At 43.1% G+C, this 17,381-nt stretch overlaps 1 protein-coding gene across 1 annotated transcript; it reads right to left on the bottom strand.

The window, feature by feature from the left end:
* Window positions 1-9,910: 9,910 nt before the first annotated feature.
* Window positions 9,911-11,957, bottom strand: LOC123744763 (diacylglycerol O-acyltransferase 2-like). Its single transcript, XM_045724858.1, has one exon. The coding sequence runs from the start codon at window positions 11,813-11,815 to the stop codon at window positions 10,835-10,837; it is 981 nt and encodes a 326-aa protein (XP_045580814.1). The 5' UTR covers window positions 11,816-11,957; the 3' UTR covers window positions 9,911-10,834.
* Window positions 11,958-17,381: the final 5,424 nt, after the last annotated feature.

Raw genomic sequence — 17,381 nt, 5'->3', positions numbered from 1 at the left:
TATAGTCTCATTACTAACCTGAACCCCTGTATATAGTCTCATTACTAACCTGTACCCCCTGTATATAGTCTCATTACTAACCTGTACCCCTGTATATAGCCTCATTACTAACCTGTACCCCTGTATATAGTCTCATTACTAACCTGTACCCCCTGTATATAGTCTCATTACTAACCTGTACCCCCTGTATATAGTCTCATTACTAACCTGTACCCCTGTATATAGCCTCATTACTAACCTGTACCCCTGTATATAGTCTCATTAATAACCTGTACCCCCTGTGTATAGTCTCATTACTAACAAGTACCCCCTGTATATAGTCTCATTACTAACCTGTACCCCCTGTATATAGCCTCATTACTAACCTGTAGCCCTGTATATAGCCTCATTACTAACCTGTACCCCTGCATATTGACTCTGTACCGGTACCCCCTGTATATAGTCTCATTACTAACCTGTACCCCTGTATATAGCCTCATTACTTACCTGTACTCCCTGTATATAGCCTCATTACTAACCTGTACCCCCTGTATATAGCCTCCTTACTAACCTGTACCCCTGTATATAGCCTCATTACTTACCTGTACTCCCTGTATATAGCCTCATTACTAACCTGTACCCCCTGTATATAGCCTCATTACTAACCTGTACCCCTGTATATAGTCTCATTACTAACCTGTACCCCTGTATATAGTCTCATTACTAACCTGTACCCCCTGTATATAGCCTCATTACTGACCTGTACCCCCTGTATAAAGTCTCATTACTAACCTTTACCCCCTGTATATAGTCTCATTACTAACCTTTACCCCCTGTATATAGTCTCATTACTAACCTGTACCCCTGTATATAGTCTCATTACTAACCTGAACCCCTGTATATAGTCTCATTACTAACCTGTACCCCCTGTATATAGTCTCATTGCTAACCTGTACCCCCTGTATATAGCCTCATTACTAACCTGTACCCCCTGTATATAGCCTCATTACTAACCTGTACCCCCTGTATATAGCCTCATTACTAACCTGTACCCCTGTATATAGCCTCATTACTAACCTGTACCATAGTATATAGCCTCATTACTAACCTGTACCCCCTGTATATAGCCTCATTACTAACCTGTACCCCTGTATATAGCCTCATTACTAACCTGTACCCCTGTATATAGTCTCATTACTAACCTGTACCCCTGTATATAGTCTCTTTACTAACCTGTACCCCTGTATATAGCCTCATTACTTACCTGTACTCCCTGTATATAGCCTCATTACTAACCTGTACCCCCTGTATATAGCCTCATTACTAACCTGTACCCCTGTATATAGTCTCATTACTAACCTGTACCCCTGTATATAGTCTCATTACTAACCTGTACCCCCTGTATATAGCCTCATTACTGACCTGTACCCCCTGTATATAGTCTCATTACTAACCTTTACCCCCTGTATATAGTCTCATTACTAACCTGTACCCCTGTATATAGTCTAATTACTAACCTGAACCCCTGTATATAGTCTCATTACTAACCTGTACCCCCTGTATATAGTCTCATTGCTAACCTGTACCCCCTGTATATAGCCTCATTACTAACCTGTACCCCTGTATATAGCATCATTACTAACCTGTACCCCCTGTATATAGTCTCATTACTAACCTGTACCCCCTGTATATAGCCTCATTACTAACCTGTACCCCTGTATATAGTCTCATTACTAACCTGAACCCCTGTATATAGTCTCATTACTAACCTGTACCCCCTGTATATAGTCTCATTACTAACCTTTACCCCTGTATATAGCCTCATTACTAACCTGTACCCCTGTATATAGTCTCATTACTAACCTGTACCCCCTGTATATAGTCTCATTACTAACCTGTACCCCCTGTATATAGCCTCATTACTAACCTGTACCCCTGTATATAGCCTCATTACTAACCTGTACCCCTGCACATTGACTCTGTACCGGTACCCCCTGTATATAGTCTCATTACTAACCTGTACCCCCTGTATATAGCCTCATTACTAACCTGTACCCCCTGTATATAGTCTCATTACTAACCTGTACCCCCTGTATATAGTCTCATTACTAACCTGTACCCCTGTATATAGCCTCATTACTAACCTGTACCCCCTGTATATAGCCTCATTACTAACCTGTACCCTCTGTATATAGCCTCATTACTAACCTGTACCCCCTGTATATAGCCTCATTACTAACCTGTACCCCTGTATATAGCCTCATTACTAACCTGTACCCCTGTATATAGTCTCATTACTAACCTGTACCCCTGTATATAGTCTCATTACTAACCTGTACCCCCTGTATATAGCCTCATTACTAACCTGTACCCCTGTATATAGTCTCATCACTAACCTGTACCCCTGTATATAGTCTCATTACTAACCTGTACCCCCTGTATATAGCCTCATTACTAACCTGTACCCCCTGTATATAGTCTCATTACTAACCTGTACCCCCTGTATATAGCCTCCTTACTAACCTGTACCCCTGTATATAGCCTCATTACTAACCTGTACCCCTGTATATAGTCTCATTGCTAACCTGTACCCCTGTATATAGTCTCATTACTAACCTGTACCCCCTGTATATAGCCTCATTACTAACCTGTACCCCTGTATATAGTCTCATTACTAACCTTTACCCCCTGTATGTAGTCTCATTACTAACCTGTACCCCTGTATATAGTCTCATTACTAACCTGAACCCCTGTATATAGTCTCATTACTAACCTGTACCCCCTGTATATAGTCTCATTACTAACCTGTACCCCTGTATATAGCCTCATTACTAACCTGTACCCCTGTATATAGTCTCATTACTAACCTGTACCCCCTGTATATAGTCTCATTACTAACCTGTACCCCCTGTATATAGTCTCATTACTAACCTGTACCCCTGTATATAGCCTCATTACTAACCTGTACCCCTGTATATAGTCTCATTAATAACCTGTACCCCCTGTGTATAGTCTCATTACTAACCTGTACCCCCTGTATATAGCCTCATTACTAACCTGGAGCCCTGTATATAGCCTCATTACTAACCTGTACCCCTGCATATTGACTCTGTACCGGTACCCCCTGTATATAGTCTCATTACTAACCTGTACCCCCTGTATATAGCCTCATTACTAACCTGTACCCCTGTTTATAGCCTCATTACTAACCTGTACCCCCTGTATATAGTCTCATTACTAACCTGTACCCCTGTATATAGCTTCATTACTAACCTGTACCCCCTGTATATAGTCTCATTACTAACCTGTATCCCCTGTATATAGTCTCATTACTAACCTGTACCCCCTGTATATAGTCTCATTACTAACCTGTACCCCCTGTATATAGCCTCATTACTAACCTGTACCCCTGTATATAGCCTCATTACTAACCTGTACCCCCTGTATATAGCCTCATTACTAACCTGTACCCCTGTATATAGTCTCATTACTAACCTGTACCCCCTGTATATAGCCTCATTACTAACCTGTACCCCTGTATATAGCCTCATTACTAACCTGTACCCCCTGTATATAGCCTCATTACTAACCTGTACCCCCTGTATATAGTCTCATTACTAACCTGTACCCCTGTATATAGTCTCATTACTAACCTGTACCCCCTGTATATAGCCTCATTACTAACCTGTACCCCCTGTATATAGTCTCATTACTAACCTGTACCCCTGTATATAGCCTCATTACTAACCTGTACCCCCTGTATATAGTCTCATTACTAACCTGTACCCCCTGTATGTAGTCTGACTATTGTTATTTTACTGCTGCTCTTTAATTACTTGTTACTTTTATTTCTTATTCTTATTCATATTTTTTAAATTGTGTTGTTGGTTAAGGGTTTGTAAGTAAGAATTTCACTGTAAGGTCTACACCTGTTGAATTCGGCACATGTGACTAATAAAATTTGATTTGATTTGAAACACTTTATTCAGCCAATAAGCTGCAGTACCGGTCAGTTAGAGACACACAGTAAACTGCTGTGGTTTCGTCCTAAACGGCTCCCTATTACAGATATAGTGCGCACAAGTAGTACATTAAAAATGCACCCTTTATCTCCCTCTCTTCCTTGGATCACTGGTCGCTGAGAGGTTCTCGTAATTAAACCAGTCCCTCCCTGCCCTCACACAGGCCACTATGTTATTTAAGTAGGAGGGGTCGTAGAGACCAGCGGAGCTAAGAGGGGGGGAAATCTAATGTGGGGATCTCAACTGTTCATAATATCCATTTACGATATATGTCCAAAATGGCACCCTATTCCCTAGGTAGTGCACACTACTTTTGACCAAGGCTCTGGTCAAACTGGTTAAAAGTAGTGCACTATATAGGGAATAGCGTGCCATTTGGGACACTACCCTGGTTCTCTAAATCAGTGGTCACCAACCGGTCGGTCGCAATCGACTGGTCGATTACCAAGGCATTCCTAGTCGATCACCAAGGCATTCCTAGTCGATCTCCAAGGCATTCCTAGTCGATCTCCAAGGCATTCCTAGTCGATCTCCAAGGCATTCCTAGTCGATCTCCAAGGCATTCCTAGTCGATCACCAAGGCATTCCTAGTCGATCTCCAAGGCATTCCTAGTCGATCTCCAAGGCATTCCTAGTCGATCTCCAAGGCATTCCTAGTCGATCTCCAAGGCATTCCTAGTCGATCTCCAAGGCATTCCTAGTCGATCTCCAAGGCATTCCTAGTCGATCTCCAAACATTTCTGTAAAATAACAATGATAAAGCCTTGTGTTTATATTTGTTTTATTAGTTTTGTGCTGTTTGTGTTACGTTAATTATCCTAACCTGCTACATTAATTATCCTAACCTGCTACATTAATTATCCTAACCTGTTACGTTAATTATCCTAACCCGCTACGTTAATTATCCTAACCCGCTACGTTAATTATCCTAACCCGTTACGTTAATTATCCTAACCTGCTACATTAATTATCCTAACCTGCTACGTTAATTATCCTAACCTGTTACGTTAATTATCCTAACCCGCTACGTTAATTATCCTAACCTGCTACGTTAATTATCCTAACCCGTTACGTTAATTATCCTAACCCGTTACGTTAATTATCCTAACCCGTTACGTTAATTATCCTAACCCGTTACGTTAATTATCCTAACCCGTTACGTTAATTATCCTAACCCGTTACGTTAATTATCCTAACCCGTTACGTTAATTATCCTAACCTGTTACGTTAATTATCCTAACATGCTACGTTAATTATCCTAACATGCTGCTTAAGTTCTCCTAACCTGCTACGAATTGTCAATTCTGTTCAATTCTGACATAAAGTGTATCTCATCTAGTCAAACCCCTGTAACTGTTAGCAGAGAGGAAGAGGCGAAGCGAGAGGGGTTTCTCCACCCAAAAATGTATCCATGTTAAGCAGATCATGAATTATTAAGCAAGTGAGGAGTTTTTGTATGGGGGCAATGAGAGTACGTTGAATTTAGTCAAGATAAACATGAATTTCTATTTTGATACGTAATGCTTATTTGATCCTAATAGAAGTTTGGTAAATGCTTAGGTTGTTAGGAGTGTACTGATATAAGTGTGATGCAAATGACATTCCAGACACTTTGATTAAAAAAACACTTTATATCAGAGTTGTCCCTGTTGAAATTCGAGACAGTCTATGCATATTCATAAGGTTGATTAATTTGTAATATCTTTGCCAGAGATTTCAGGCGGTTGACGACAAAACTTATCGAATATTCACCACCCCTCATCGAATATTCACCACCCCTCATCGAATATTCAAAGGCATTGATGGAAAAGAGACCACTCTTGGGAAGTTTTCCCATAACAAAAGGGTCGAATACTTATCGACTCAAGACATTTCAGCTTTTCATTATTTATTCATTTGTACAAAATGTTTTAAATAAACAATTCCACTTTGACATTATGGGGTATTGTGTGTAGGCCATTGACAAATATAATCAATTTTAAATTCAGGCTGTAACAACAAAATTAGGAAAAAGCCAAAGGCTGTGAATAATTTCTGTAGGCACTCTAACTGGTTTCAGAGCTGAGGTGAGAGAAGTTGTCCGCCATGTTTTGTGTTTTGGCAAGGGTTGTGCGACGTCACGCACCCAAGAAGGCTCAACCAATCATCAGACAGATATTATTGACTGCCTCCAGGGATAGAACCCAGTCCGGTATTAGCTAGAACGTCGCGACTCTGCCCACCTGTGGGGTAAACAGCTTGCGGTTTTATTGTTACACAGAGAGATATGGAGTGCAGATCCGGGGAAGCTCGGATGAGTTGCAGAAAAAACAGATGTGGAGACTGAGGTTGGAGTTGGCTGAGTAGAACAGGGTAAACAGGTCCTAAGGGGAATCCAAGGTAGTGGTGGTGAGTAAAATCCAGAGCAAGGTAGTTGGGTGGTGAGATGTGGAACAGGAGACAGGAGCCAGAGACAGAGCTGTAATGAGCAGAGATTACAATCTGGCAGAGTGGAAGTGGCAGGACTGAGTATTTGTAGTAGAGGTCTTGATTATGGAACGAGTTGCAGCTGGTAGGGATCTGCTTTGACTCCAGCACACCTGTCTCAAACCACACAATCACACAGAGAGGGAGCGGGAGAGAGAGAGAGTGTGTACAAGGGGAGTAACTGCAGGTCAAGAAGATACCGGATGAACACCAGAGGGCGCTAGCTTATCGACTTTGAATCTCACTCCCCTAACAATGACTTACTACAGTGTTTCATAATTTTGTGATATACTGATATTCGTTGTTGCATTTCATAAGGGTCTGCTCAATAATACATGTTACAGCAATGCATACTTTGAGGTTCTGTTGATGTAAAAAGCTTATTACCAAATAAAGTAGGCTTTCTTGACACAGCGGCTTATGGCAACCTAAAGTAGGCTCTATAACAGAGGGTTCTGTTAAGTCAGGCTTATGACAGTTCTATGATAGTGCGTTCTGTTAAGTCAGGCTTACGACAGCCGAAAGTAGGCTCTATAACAGAGAGTTCTGTTAAGTCAGGCTAACGACAGCATAAGGTAGGCTCTATGACAGAGGGTTCTGTTAAGTCAGGCTTACGACAGCCTAAAATAGGCTCTATAACAGAGGATTCTGTTAAGTCAGGCTAACGACAGCATAAGGTAGGCTCTATGACAGAGGGTTGAAGTTCTACAGTATGTGATGACAGCAGTATGGTAGGCTCTATGACAGAGGGTTGAAGTTCTACAGTATGTGATGACAGCAGTATGGTAGGCTCTATGACAGAGGGTTGAAGTTCTACAGTATGTGATGACAGCAGTATGGTAGGCTCTATGACAGAGGGTTGAAGTTCTACAGTATGTGATGACAGCAGTATGCTTGGCCGTATACCGTATACTGGGGTATTTGGAAAAATACACGGGATGTTTTTTTTAATACAGTCAATACCGTTGAAACAATTTCTTTGAAGTGTTTTTTTATTCATTTCAATATTTGTAACCACTTTTTAAGTAGGTGCCTGCAGTCAACTTGTGCAATACGTTAGGAGATAAAGAACATTGCTTTCTTCATTTCACCTGTCACATTATTATGACACTTATGGTAGTCCCCAGTCACGTGTCATTTGGTGTTTGTTTACAAGCATATAACGATGAGTGACCGGAGCCTTGTGAGTCACTCACTGCTGTGCAGCATGCGCCAAGTGATCTAATTACAGAATACAAGATGGCGCTGATAGAGATGGCAGCTTCGCTTCTAGGCCTTAGGAAACTGTGCAGTATTTTTTTTTTATGTATTATTATTATTTATTTGATTTGATTTACAGTATTTGATTTACTAGATATTTACCAGATATATATCTTATAACTATTATGTTAACTGTCTAAAATGTGCTAAATGCTCAACAATTCTGCTAATTTAGTAGCTTGTTAGCTATGGTTTAGGTCAGAAACTGTACAAAATGGTTGCAATGCACTCGTTAGCATTTAGTTAGCATTCTCTATGGGATTTTACATGTACTTGTTAGCATTGCTAACAGTGAGGTTTGGAAACAGCACCCCTTGTGCTCAGTGCCGGTATTATTGAATATCACAGTATGGCACAAGGTCGGTATAAAAGGTATGACAATCTGGATACCGCCCAAGCCCAGACAGCATTCTGTTTCTGCCTGAGAATCATTTCCCTCTCAGTGCAACCAGCAGGCAGGTCAGAGTTCAACTGGTTAGACTGTCTCTGTCATCACAGCCCAGTCCTAATTATGTTTGACTCAACTCCTGGCTCTCACACCTCACTTATCTTCTTGGCACATGCACACACACACACACACACACACACACACACACACACACACACACACCCCATATCAACTACGTTCCAGATGTGAAAGAATATACTCCTTCAGAGAAGACCAGTGTAAAACACATGCTCCGGTCATAGGGTAAAGGACTTAGAGAATTACTGCTAACTGTGAAATATCTCAATGACACTAATCAATTATGGATCTAAAAACAAGAAATTGTCCTTTACCGAGGTGGTGTTTTGATGAATTTCCAGCGTTGTCTTACTGTGTTGTGCAAATGGTTGGAGTAATTATGTTACTATGCATGGAACTGGTTTAAACTGTTTGGCTAAGGTATCTAAGACACACACACACACACACATTGTCTCAGACACACACTGAGATGGAAGAAATCTAGGACACCCAAAGGTAATTACAGCTGCTAACTGTAAGTGAACAATGGTGAGATCAGAAAATTATCTAAAAATGCAAAGGGATATTCGATTTTAACGATGTATCAGATGACAAGGATGTTTTTTTCTATTTAAAATGTTTTGTGTGTGTGTGTGTGTGTGTGTGTGTGTGTGTGTGTGTGTGTGTGTGTGTGTGTGTGTGTGGTTCAGTTGTACTGTCATAGTAGTTGGTGAGGCAGAGTGTGTTCTCTTTCTTAAAATAAATAAATAAATAAAACTGATCAAAATTGACCCTCATCACAAGTCAAATTTATTGAAATAGAAAGTCATACTTTCAATATATTACTCTAGTGCGCAACTTGTTCAAAAAGGTTTGAGTTATTATACATGAAAGACTGTTAAGATCCCTGGTAACCTCCCTGGTAACCTCCCTGGTAACCTCCCTGGTAACCTCCCTGGTAACCTCCCTGGTAAACTCCCTGGTAACCTCCCTGGTAACCTCCCTGGTAACCTCCCTGGTAACCTCCCTGGTAAACTCCCTGGTAACCTCCCTGGTAACCTCCCTGGTAACCTCCCTGGTAAACTCCCTGGTAAACTCCCTGGTAACCTCCCTGGTAAACTCCCTGGTAACCTCCCTGGTAAACTCCCTGGTAAACTCCCTGGTAAACTCCCTGGTAACCTCCCTGGTAACCTCCCTGGTAACCTCCCTGGTAATCTCCCTGGTAAACTCCCTGGTAACCTCCCTGGTAATCTCCCTGGTAAACTCCCTGGTAAACTCCCTGGTAAACTCCCTGGTAAACTCCCTGGTAATCTCCCTGGTAAACTCCCTGGTAAACTCCCTGGTAACCTCCCTGGTAACCTCCCTGGTAACCTCCCTGGTAATCTCCCTGGTAACCTCCCTGGTAACCTCCCTGGTAACCTCCCTGGTAACCTCCCTGGTAATCTCCCTGGTAAACTCCCTGGTAACCTCCCTGGTAACCTCCCTGGTAATCTCCCTGGTAATCTCCCTGGTAAACTCCCTGGTAACCTCCCTGGTAACCTCCCTGGTAAACTCCCTGGTAACCTCCCTGGTAACCTCCCTGGTAACCTCCCTGGTAATCTCCCTGGTAAACTCCCTGGTAAACTCCCTGGTAAACTCCCTGGTAACCTCCCTGGTAATCTCCCTGGTAAACTCCCTGGTAACCTCCCTGGTAAAGCGGTAACCTCCCTGGTTATCTCCCTGGTAACCTCCCTGGTAACCTCCCTGGTAACCTCCCTGGTAAACTCCCTGGTAACCTCCCTGGTAACCTCCCTGGTAACCTCCCTGGTAACCTCCCTGGTAAACTCCCTGGTAAACTCCCTGGTAATCTCCCTGGTAAACTCCCTGGTAACCTCCCTGGTAAACTCCCTGGTAAACTCCCTGGTAACCTCCCTGGTAATCTCCCTGGTAAACTCCCTGGTAACCTCCCTGGTAAACTCCCTGGTAACCTCCCTGGTAACCTCCCTGGTAATCTCCCTGGTAACCTTCACTCAGATTGCTGCTGGTAACTACAAAGTCTGATTGTACTCAACATGTCCACCGAGTATTTTCTTTATAAATCCTAAATCACACAATCAATCACTGTGTTTTTTTAATGAAATGGAGAGTGAGGTATTCAGATTCACAGTTATATTATTGCTACATATAAAGCACATGCACTGCTCCATTGTAGTCTTTAAAAAAAAAAATTATATCACAAGGACAGACTACGTAAATAGCATCTGACCAAATTACGTGAGATTTGTGTTGATTCTTACAGTAAATACAGTCAGAAGCTATTGGCCAGGCAGCTTGGGTAATCCAGGGATCAATGATTGTGACCTCTTTGAATCAGATCCTCTAGTTGGAATGGGTGGATTGAAGTAGTCTCACTGTGGAGATCAGTAGGCTACAGTATCATTTACATTGTCCTCGTGGAAGCAGTCTTACATTTTTATTTTACCTTTATTTAACTAGCCAAGTCAGTTAATAAGAACAAATTCTTATTTTCAATGATGGCCTAGGAACAGTGGGTTAACTGCCTTGTTCAGGGGCAGAACGACAGATTTGTACCTTGTCAGGTCGGGGATTCAAACTTGCAACCTTTCGGTTACTAGTCCAACGCTCTAACCACTAGGCTACGCTGCCGACCCGAATGATTGGTCTATACGATGCGTAGCTCGTGGCTGTCTGAGAGTCCACAGCTGGCCTTGTGTTCATTGAAGAGCTTGGCCAGGGATTCCATGTATAGGCCATGATAGTGGTCCACCTCCTCCTGAGTGGGAAAAGGCCTCTTCGGCACTAGGATAGGACTACCCACTACAGTGGTGACCGGGCAGTGGTAAGGCATCCAAAACCAGCGTTCCCCTACAAACAGACATGGGGAAAAGCTCATGATTTTCTTAAAGAGTTGCTGTAACCTCCAGCCCACACTCCCCTCTGAGAAGATCACCTGGTGGAACATATTGTTCTCCCCATACGAGTAGACGGGCACCAGGTCAGCCCCAAACTCCAGGGCCACCCGGACGAAGCCTTTCCTCTGTTTCATAACCACAGTGTTGACCCCAGGCAGGCTCAACAATGACTCAGCAGCGCCCCCTATCACAATCACCACCGCATTGCCTTGTCCACTTTTAGACAGAAGGTGCTTTAGACTGGGCTTGCTGACTGGACAACAACCTGTGGCCATGGCATATTCCCTGTAGAGGGGGATCTTGAAGAGACCACCCAGGATGCAGAGGCAAGAGCGCACGCCAGGAAAAAGGTCCATAAAGCCACAGGCCTCGGTGCTAAAAGAGGCAAAGGCTCCGATACTGAACACCCCATGAGGATGACACCCTAAGATGTAGTTCTTGTTTGGGTTCAACTCCGCTGTCTTCACTAACTTCATTGGGAAATAATCCCTAACGTGCTTCCACACTTTCCAGTTTCTCACAAAAGAACTTCTCCTACCCCCTCTTTCAGGTGTGTGCCAGTCCGTCAACTGCCACATGAGGTAGAGAACAGGCAGCGGCCACAGAGAGGTCAACAGAAGGTACACCATCAATCCAATACAAGCCGGACCTAACAGGAGGAAGCTCCATATCCATTTCAGAACACTGATATTCTCCAGGAACTCCTTGTGTTTACTCTTTTCCTGCTTCATCCCTGCAAAACCTTTTCTGTAGTTTTCCCCCAAAAGTGTTTATAGCGTGACTCCGCGAACAAGAACAACTGTCCCGGAGAGCACTAGTACCCCTGCATGGACGTACTTTGATCACAGATCAATTGAAGTTGCAGAGATAACGATTACTTCCACTCCCCCGAGACTTTGACACACTGACGAGCTATCACTTTTCAAAGATAAACATGGCATTGTCCAAATCTAACATGAATGGGTACGATCCAGATTGAGGCTGTTCTCTCTGATAGCTCCATAGATCCTGGAGAGACAGCCCGGTCTCATAGACGGCTCCACAGAACCTGGAGAGACAGCCCGGTCTCATAGACGGCTCCACAGATCCTGGAGAGACAGCCCGGTCTCATAGACGGCTCCACAGATCCTGGAGAGACAGCCCGGTCTCATAGACGGCTCCACAGAACCTGGAGAGACTGCCCGGTCTCATAGACGGCTCCACAGAACCTGGAGAGACAGCCCGGTCTCATAGACGGCTCCACAGATCCTGGAGAGACAGCCCGGTCTCATAGACGGCTCCACAGAACCTGGAGAGACAGCCCGGTCTCATAGACGGCTCCACAGATCCTGGAGAGACAGCCCGGTCTCATAGACGGCTCCACAGAACCTGGAGAGACAGCCCGGTCTCATAGACGGCTCCACAGATCCTGGAGAGACAGCCCGGTCTCATAGACGGCTCCACAGAACCTGGAGAGACAGCCCGGTCTCATAGACGGCTCCACAGATCCTGGAGAGACAGCCCGGTCTCATAGACGGCTCCACAGATCCTGGAGAGACAGCCCGGTCTCATAGACAGCTCCACAGATCCTGGAGAGACAGCCCGGTCTCATAGACAGCTCCACAGAACTTGGAGCGACAGCCCGGTCTCATAGACAAGACATAACATAGTAATTGTAAGTTCGGGACACTCAAATAAGTATGATATGATACATTTGGTATTGCTACATAAGACAGTCCAAAAAACGAATGTGGGGTGGGTTGGTTGAGACTTTGAATCTCATCACGGATAACTTTAGCATTTTAGCAAATTAACAACTTTTTAACTACACAGAACAAAATGAGCAACGCAACATGTAAAGTGTTGGTCCCAAATCTCAGCATATAAAATGTATGCGGGAAAAAAACTGAAATAATGGCAATAGGAAAAGGAAAATAAATAATTCACGATCTGCAGCAATCCTTTAAGTGGACCACAAAAAATATGAAATACTAAGTATTAAAGTATTAAATACTTAGAATAAGTCACAAAGAACAAATATACAATGAACCCATGTCCCATGTTTCATGATCTGAAATAAAAAATCACCAAATTTCCATAAGCACAAAAAGCTGAGGAGTATTTCTGTCTGAAATAAAGCCCTTTTATGGGGAAAAACTCATTCTGATTGGCTGGGCCTGGCTCCCCAGTGCGTGGGCCTGGCTGCCATGTTGGTGGTCCTATGCCCTCCCAAGGCCCACCCATGGCTGCACCCCTGCCCAGTCATGTGAAATCCATAGATTATGGCCTAATCAATTTATTTAAATTGACTTATTTCCTTATATGAACTGTAACTCAATAAAAACTTTGAAGTTGTTACATGTGGCGCTGATATTTTTGTTCAGTATACTTAATATGCTTTAGCTAGTAGTCAGCTAGCCACTGCTAGCGGTCATCAGCTAACCTTTAGCCCGGACAACTCCTGCCAGTCTGCACAACGCAATTCAACCCAGAGCTTATCGGACTTCTTTTTCTCCCATATCGCCGGATTCCTACCGCAAGCTTTGAACCTCTTCACCTGGATCATCGCAGCTAGCTAGCTGCTATCCGATTGGCTTCTCCTGGCTAACGTCTCTGTCCCAAAGCAAGCAGCAATTAGCCTGGAGCTAGTCTATGCTAAGCCCATCTCCCGGCTAGCTGAAGAGGTCCATCAGCCACTCCTTGATCACTCGGCCACGCATGCCTCTCCCTAATGTCAATATGCCTTGTCCATTGCTGTTTTGGTTAGTGATTATTGTCTTATTTCACTGTAGAGCCTCCAGCCCTGCTCAATATGCCTCAGCTAACCCTCTTGTCCCACCTCCCACACATGCGGTAACCTCACCTGGTATAACTGATGTCTCTAGAGACAATACCTCTCTCATCGTCACTCAATGCCTAGGTTTACCTCCACTGTACTCACATCCTACCATACCGTTGTCTGTACATTATGCATTGAATCTATTCTACCGCGCCCAGAAAACTGCTCCTTTTACTCTCTGTTCCGAACGCACTAGACGACCAGTTCTTATAGCCTTTAGACGTACCCTTATCCTACTCTCCTCTGCTCCTCTGATGATGTAGAGGTCAATCCAGGCCCTGCAGTGCCTAGCTCCACTCTCATTCCCCAGGTGCTCTCATTTGTAAACTTCTGTAAACGTAAAAGCCTTGGTTTCATGCATGTTAACATTAGAAGCCTCCTCCCTAAGTTTTATTCACTGCTTTAGCACACTCTGCCAACCCGGATGTCATAGTCGTGTCTGAATCCTGGCTTAGGAAGGCCACCAAAAACCCTGAAATTTCCATCCCTAACTATAACATTTTCCGACAAGATAGAACTGCCAAAGGGGGCGGAGTTGCAATCTACTGCAGAGATAGCCTGCAAAGTTCTGTCATACTATCCAGGTCTGTGCCCAAACAATTTGAGGTTCTACTTTTAAAAATCCACCTTTCCAGAAACAAGTCTCTCACTATTGCCGCTTGCTATAGACCACCTTTTGCACCCCGATGTGCCCTGGACACCATATGTGAATTGATTGTCCCCCACCTATCTTCAGAGTTCGTACTGTTAGGTGACCTAAACTGGGACATGCTTAACACCCCGGCCATCCTACAATCTAAGCTTGATGCCCTCAATCTCACACAAATTATCAATGAACCTACCAGGTACAACCCCAAATCTGTAAACACGGGCACCCTCATAGATATCATCCTAACCAACCTGCCCTCCAAATACACCTCTGCTGTCTTCAACCAGGATCTCAGCGATCACTGCCTTATTGCCTGCGTCCGTAATGGGTCTGCGGTCAAACGACCTCCCCTCATCACTGTCAAACGCTCCCTAAAACACTTCAGCGAGCAGGCCTTTCCAATCGACCTGGCCCAGGTATCCTGGAAGGATATTGACCTCATTCCGTCAGCAGAAGATGCCAAGTTATTCGTTAAAAGTGCTTTCCTCACAATCTTAAAATGAGCACGCCTCATTCAAAAAATATAGAACCAGGAACAGATATAGCCCGTGGTTCACTCCAGACCTGACTGCCCTTGACCAGCACAAAAACATCCTGTGGCGTTCTGCATTAGCATCGAATAGCTCCCGCGATATGCAACTTTTCAGTTTAACCTAACTCCTATTAACCATAACAGTAACCCCCAGCCTAGCTAACTTTAGCCAGCTAGCTAATGTTAGCCACCTAGCCACCTAGATAGAATTCATAACATATTGTACAAAATTGAAATTCATAACATATAATACCAATTGTAAATCGTAACATATCATACGAAATGGGTGATGGACATCCACAAATTAAAACGTAACATATCATACTACTACTCTGCTCTGAGACCAGGTTGGGAGAGAAGAGGCTGACTGTGTACTGACCATGCCCTGCTAAGAGAGCACAGAGCTTGGTACCAGAGTATGGGGATGACCCCTCTTCACGTAACAGAGAGATCGGGTCAGGTATCCAGTGTCATGACATGACATTAGATGGTCATGGGAATGCCATGACATTAGATGGTTATGGGAATGCCATGACATTAGATGGTTATGGGAATGCCATGACATTAGATGGTTATGGGAATGCCATGACATTAGATGGTTATGGGAATGCCATGACATTAGATGGTTATGGGAATGCCATGACATTAGATGGTTATGGGAATGACATAACATTAGATGGTTATGACATGACATTAGATGGTTATGGGAATGCCATGACATTAGATGGTAATGGGAATGACATGATATTAGATGGTTATGACATGACATTAGATGGTTATGACATGACATTAGATGGTTATGACATGGCATTAGATGGTTATGGGAATGACATGACTAGATGGTTATGGGAATGCCATGACATTAGATGGTTATGGGAATGACATGACATTAGATGGTTATGCCATGACATTAGATGGTTATGGGAATGACATGACATTAGATGGTTATGACATGACATTAGATGGTTATGCCATGACATTAGATGGTTATGGGAATGCCATGACATTAGATGGTAATGGGAATGACATGACATTAGATGGTTATGACATGACATTAGATGGTTATGACATGACATTAGATGGTTATGACATGACATTAGATGGTTATGACATGGCATTAGATGGTTATGGGAATGACATTAGATGGTTATGGGAATGACATGACATTAGATGGTCATGGGAATGACATGATATTAGATGGTTATGGGAATGACATGACATTAGATGGTTATGGGAATGCCATGACATTAGATGTTATGGGAATGCCATGACATTAGATGGTTATGGGAATGACATGACATTAGATGGTTATGGGAATGCCATGACATTAGATGGTTATGCCATGACATTAGATGGTTATGGGAATGCCATGACATTAGATGGTTATGCCATGACATTAGATGGTTATGGGAATGCCATGACATTAGATGGTTATGGGAATGCCATGACATTAGATGGTTATGGGAATGACATTAGATGGTTATGGGAATGCCATGACATTAGATGGTTATGGGAATGCCATGACATTAGATGGTTATGGGAATGCCATGACATTAGATGGTTATGGGAATGCCATGACATTAGATGGTTATGGGAATGACATGACATTAGATGGTTATGGGAATGACATGACATTAGATGGTTATGCCATGACATTAGATGGTTATGGGAATGCCATGACATTAGATGGTTATGGGAATGCCATGACATTAGATGGTTATGGGAATGACATTAGATGGTTATGGGAATGCCATGACATTAGATGGTTATGGGAATGCCATGACATTAGATGGTTATGGGAATGCCATGACATTAGATGGTTATGCCATGACATTAGATGGTTATGACATGACATTAGATGGTTATGACATGACATTAGATGGTTATGGGAATGCCATGACATTAGATGGTTATGGGAATGACATGACATTAGATGGTTATGGGAATGACATGACATTAGATGGTTATGAACCATGACATTAGATGGTTATGGAAACATGACATTAGATGGTTATGAACATGACATTAGATGGTTATGGAACATGACATTAGATGGTTATGGGAATGACATGTAGATGGTTATGGGAATGCCATGACATTAGATGGTTATGCCATGACATTAGATGGTTTTGGGAATGCCATGACATTAGATGGTTATGGGAATGACATGACATTAGATGGTTATGGGAATGCCATGACATTAGATGGTTATGCCATGACATTAGATGGTTATGGGAATGCCATGACATTAGATGGTTATGGGAATGCCATGACATTAGATGGTTATGGGAATGCCAT

The sequence above is a fragment of the Salmo salar genome, chromosome ssa09 (genome assembly GCF_905237065.1).
Source record: "Salmo salar chromosome ssa09, Ssal_v3.1, whole genome shotgun sequence".
Lineage (NCBI taxonomy): Eukaryota > Metazoa > Chordata > Actinopteri > Salmoniformes > Salmonidae > Salmo > Salmo salar.
The sequence above is the reverse complement of the archived record's forward strand: the minus strand, read 5'-3'. Positions and strand labels throughout refer to the sequence as shown.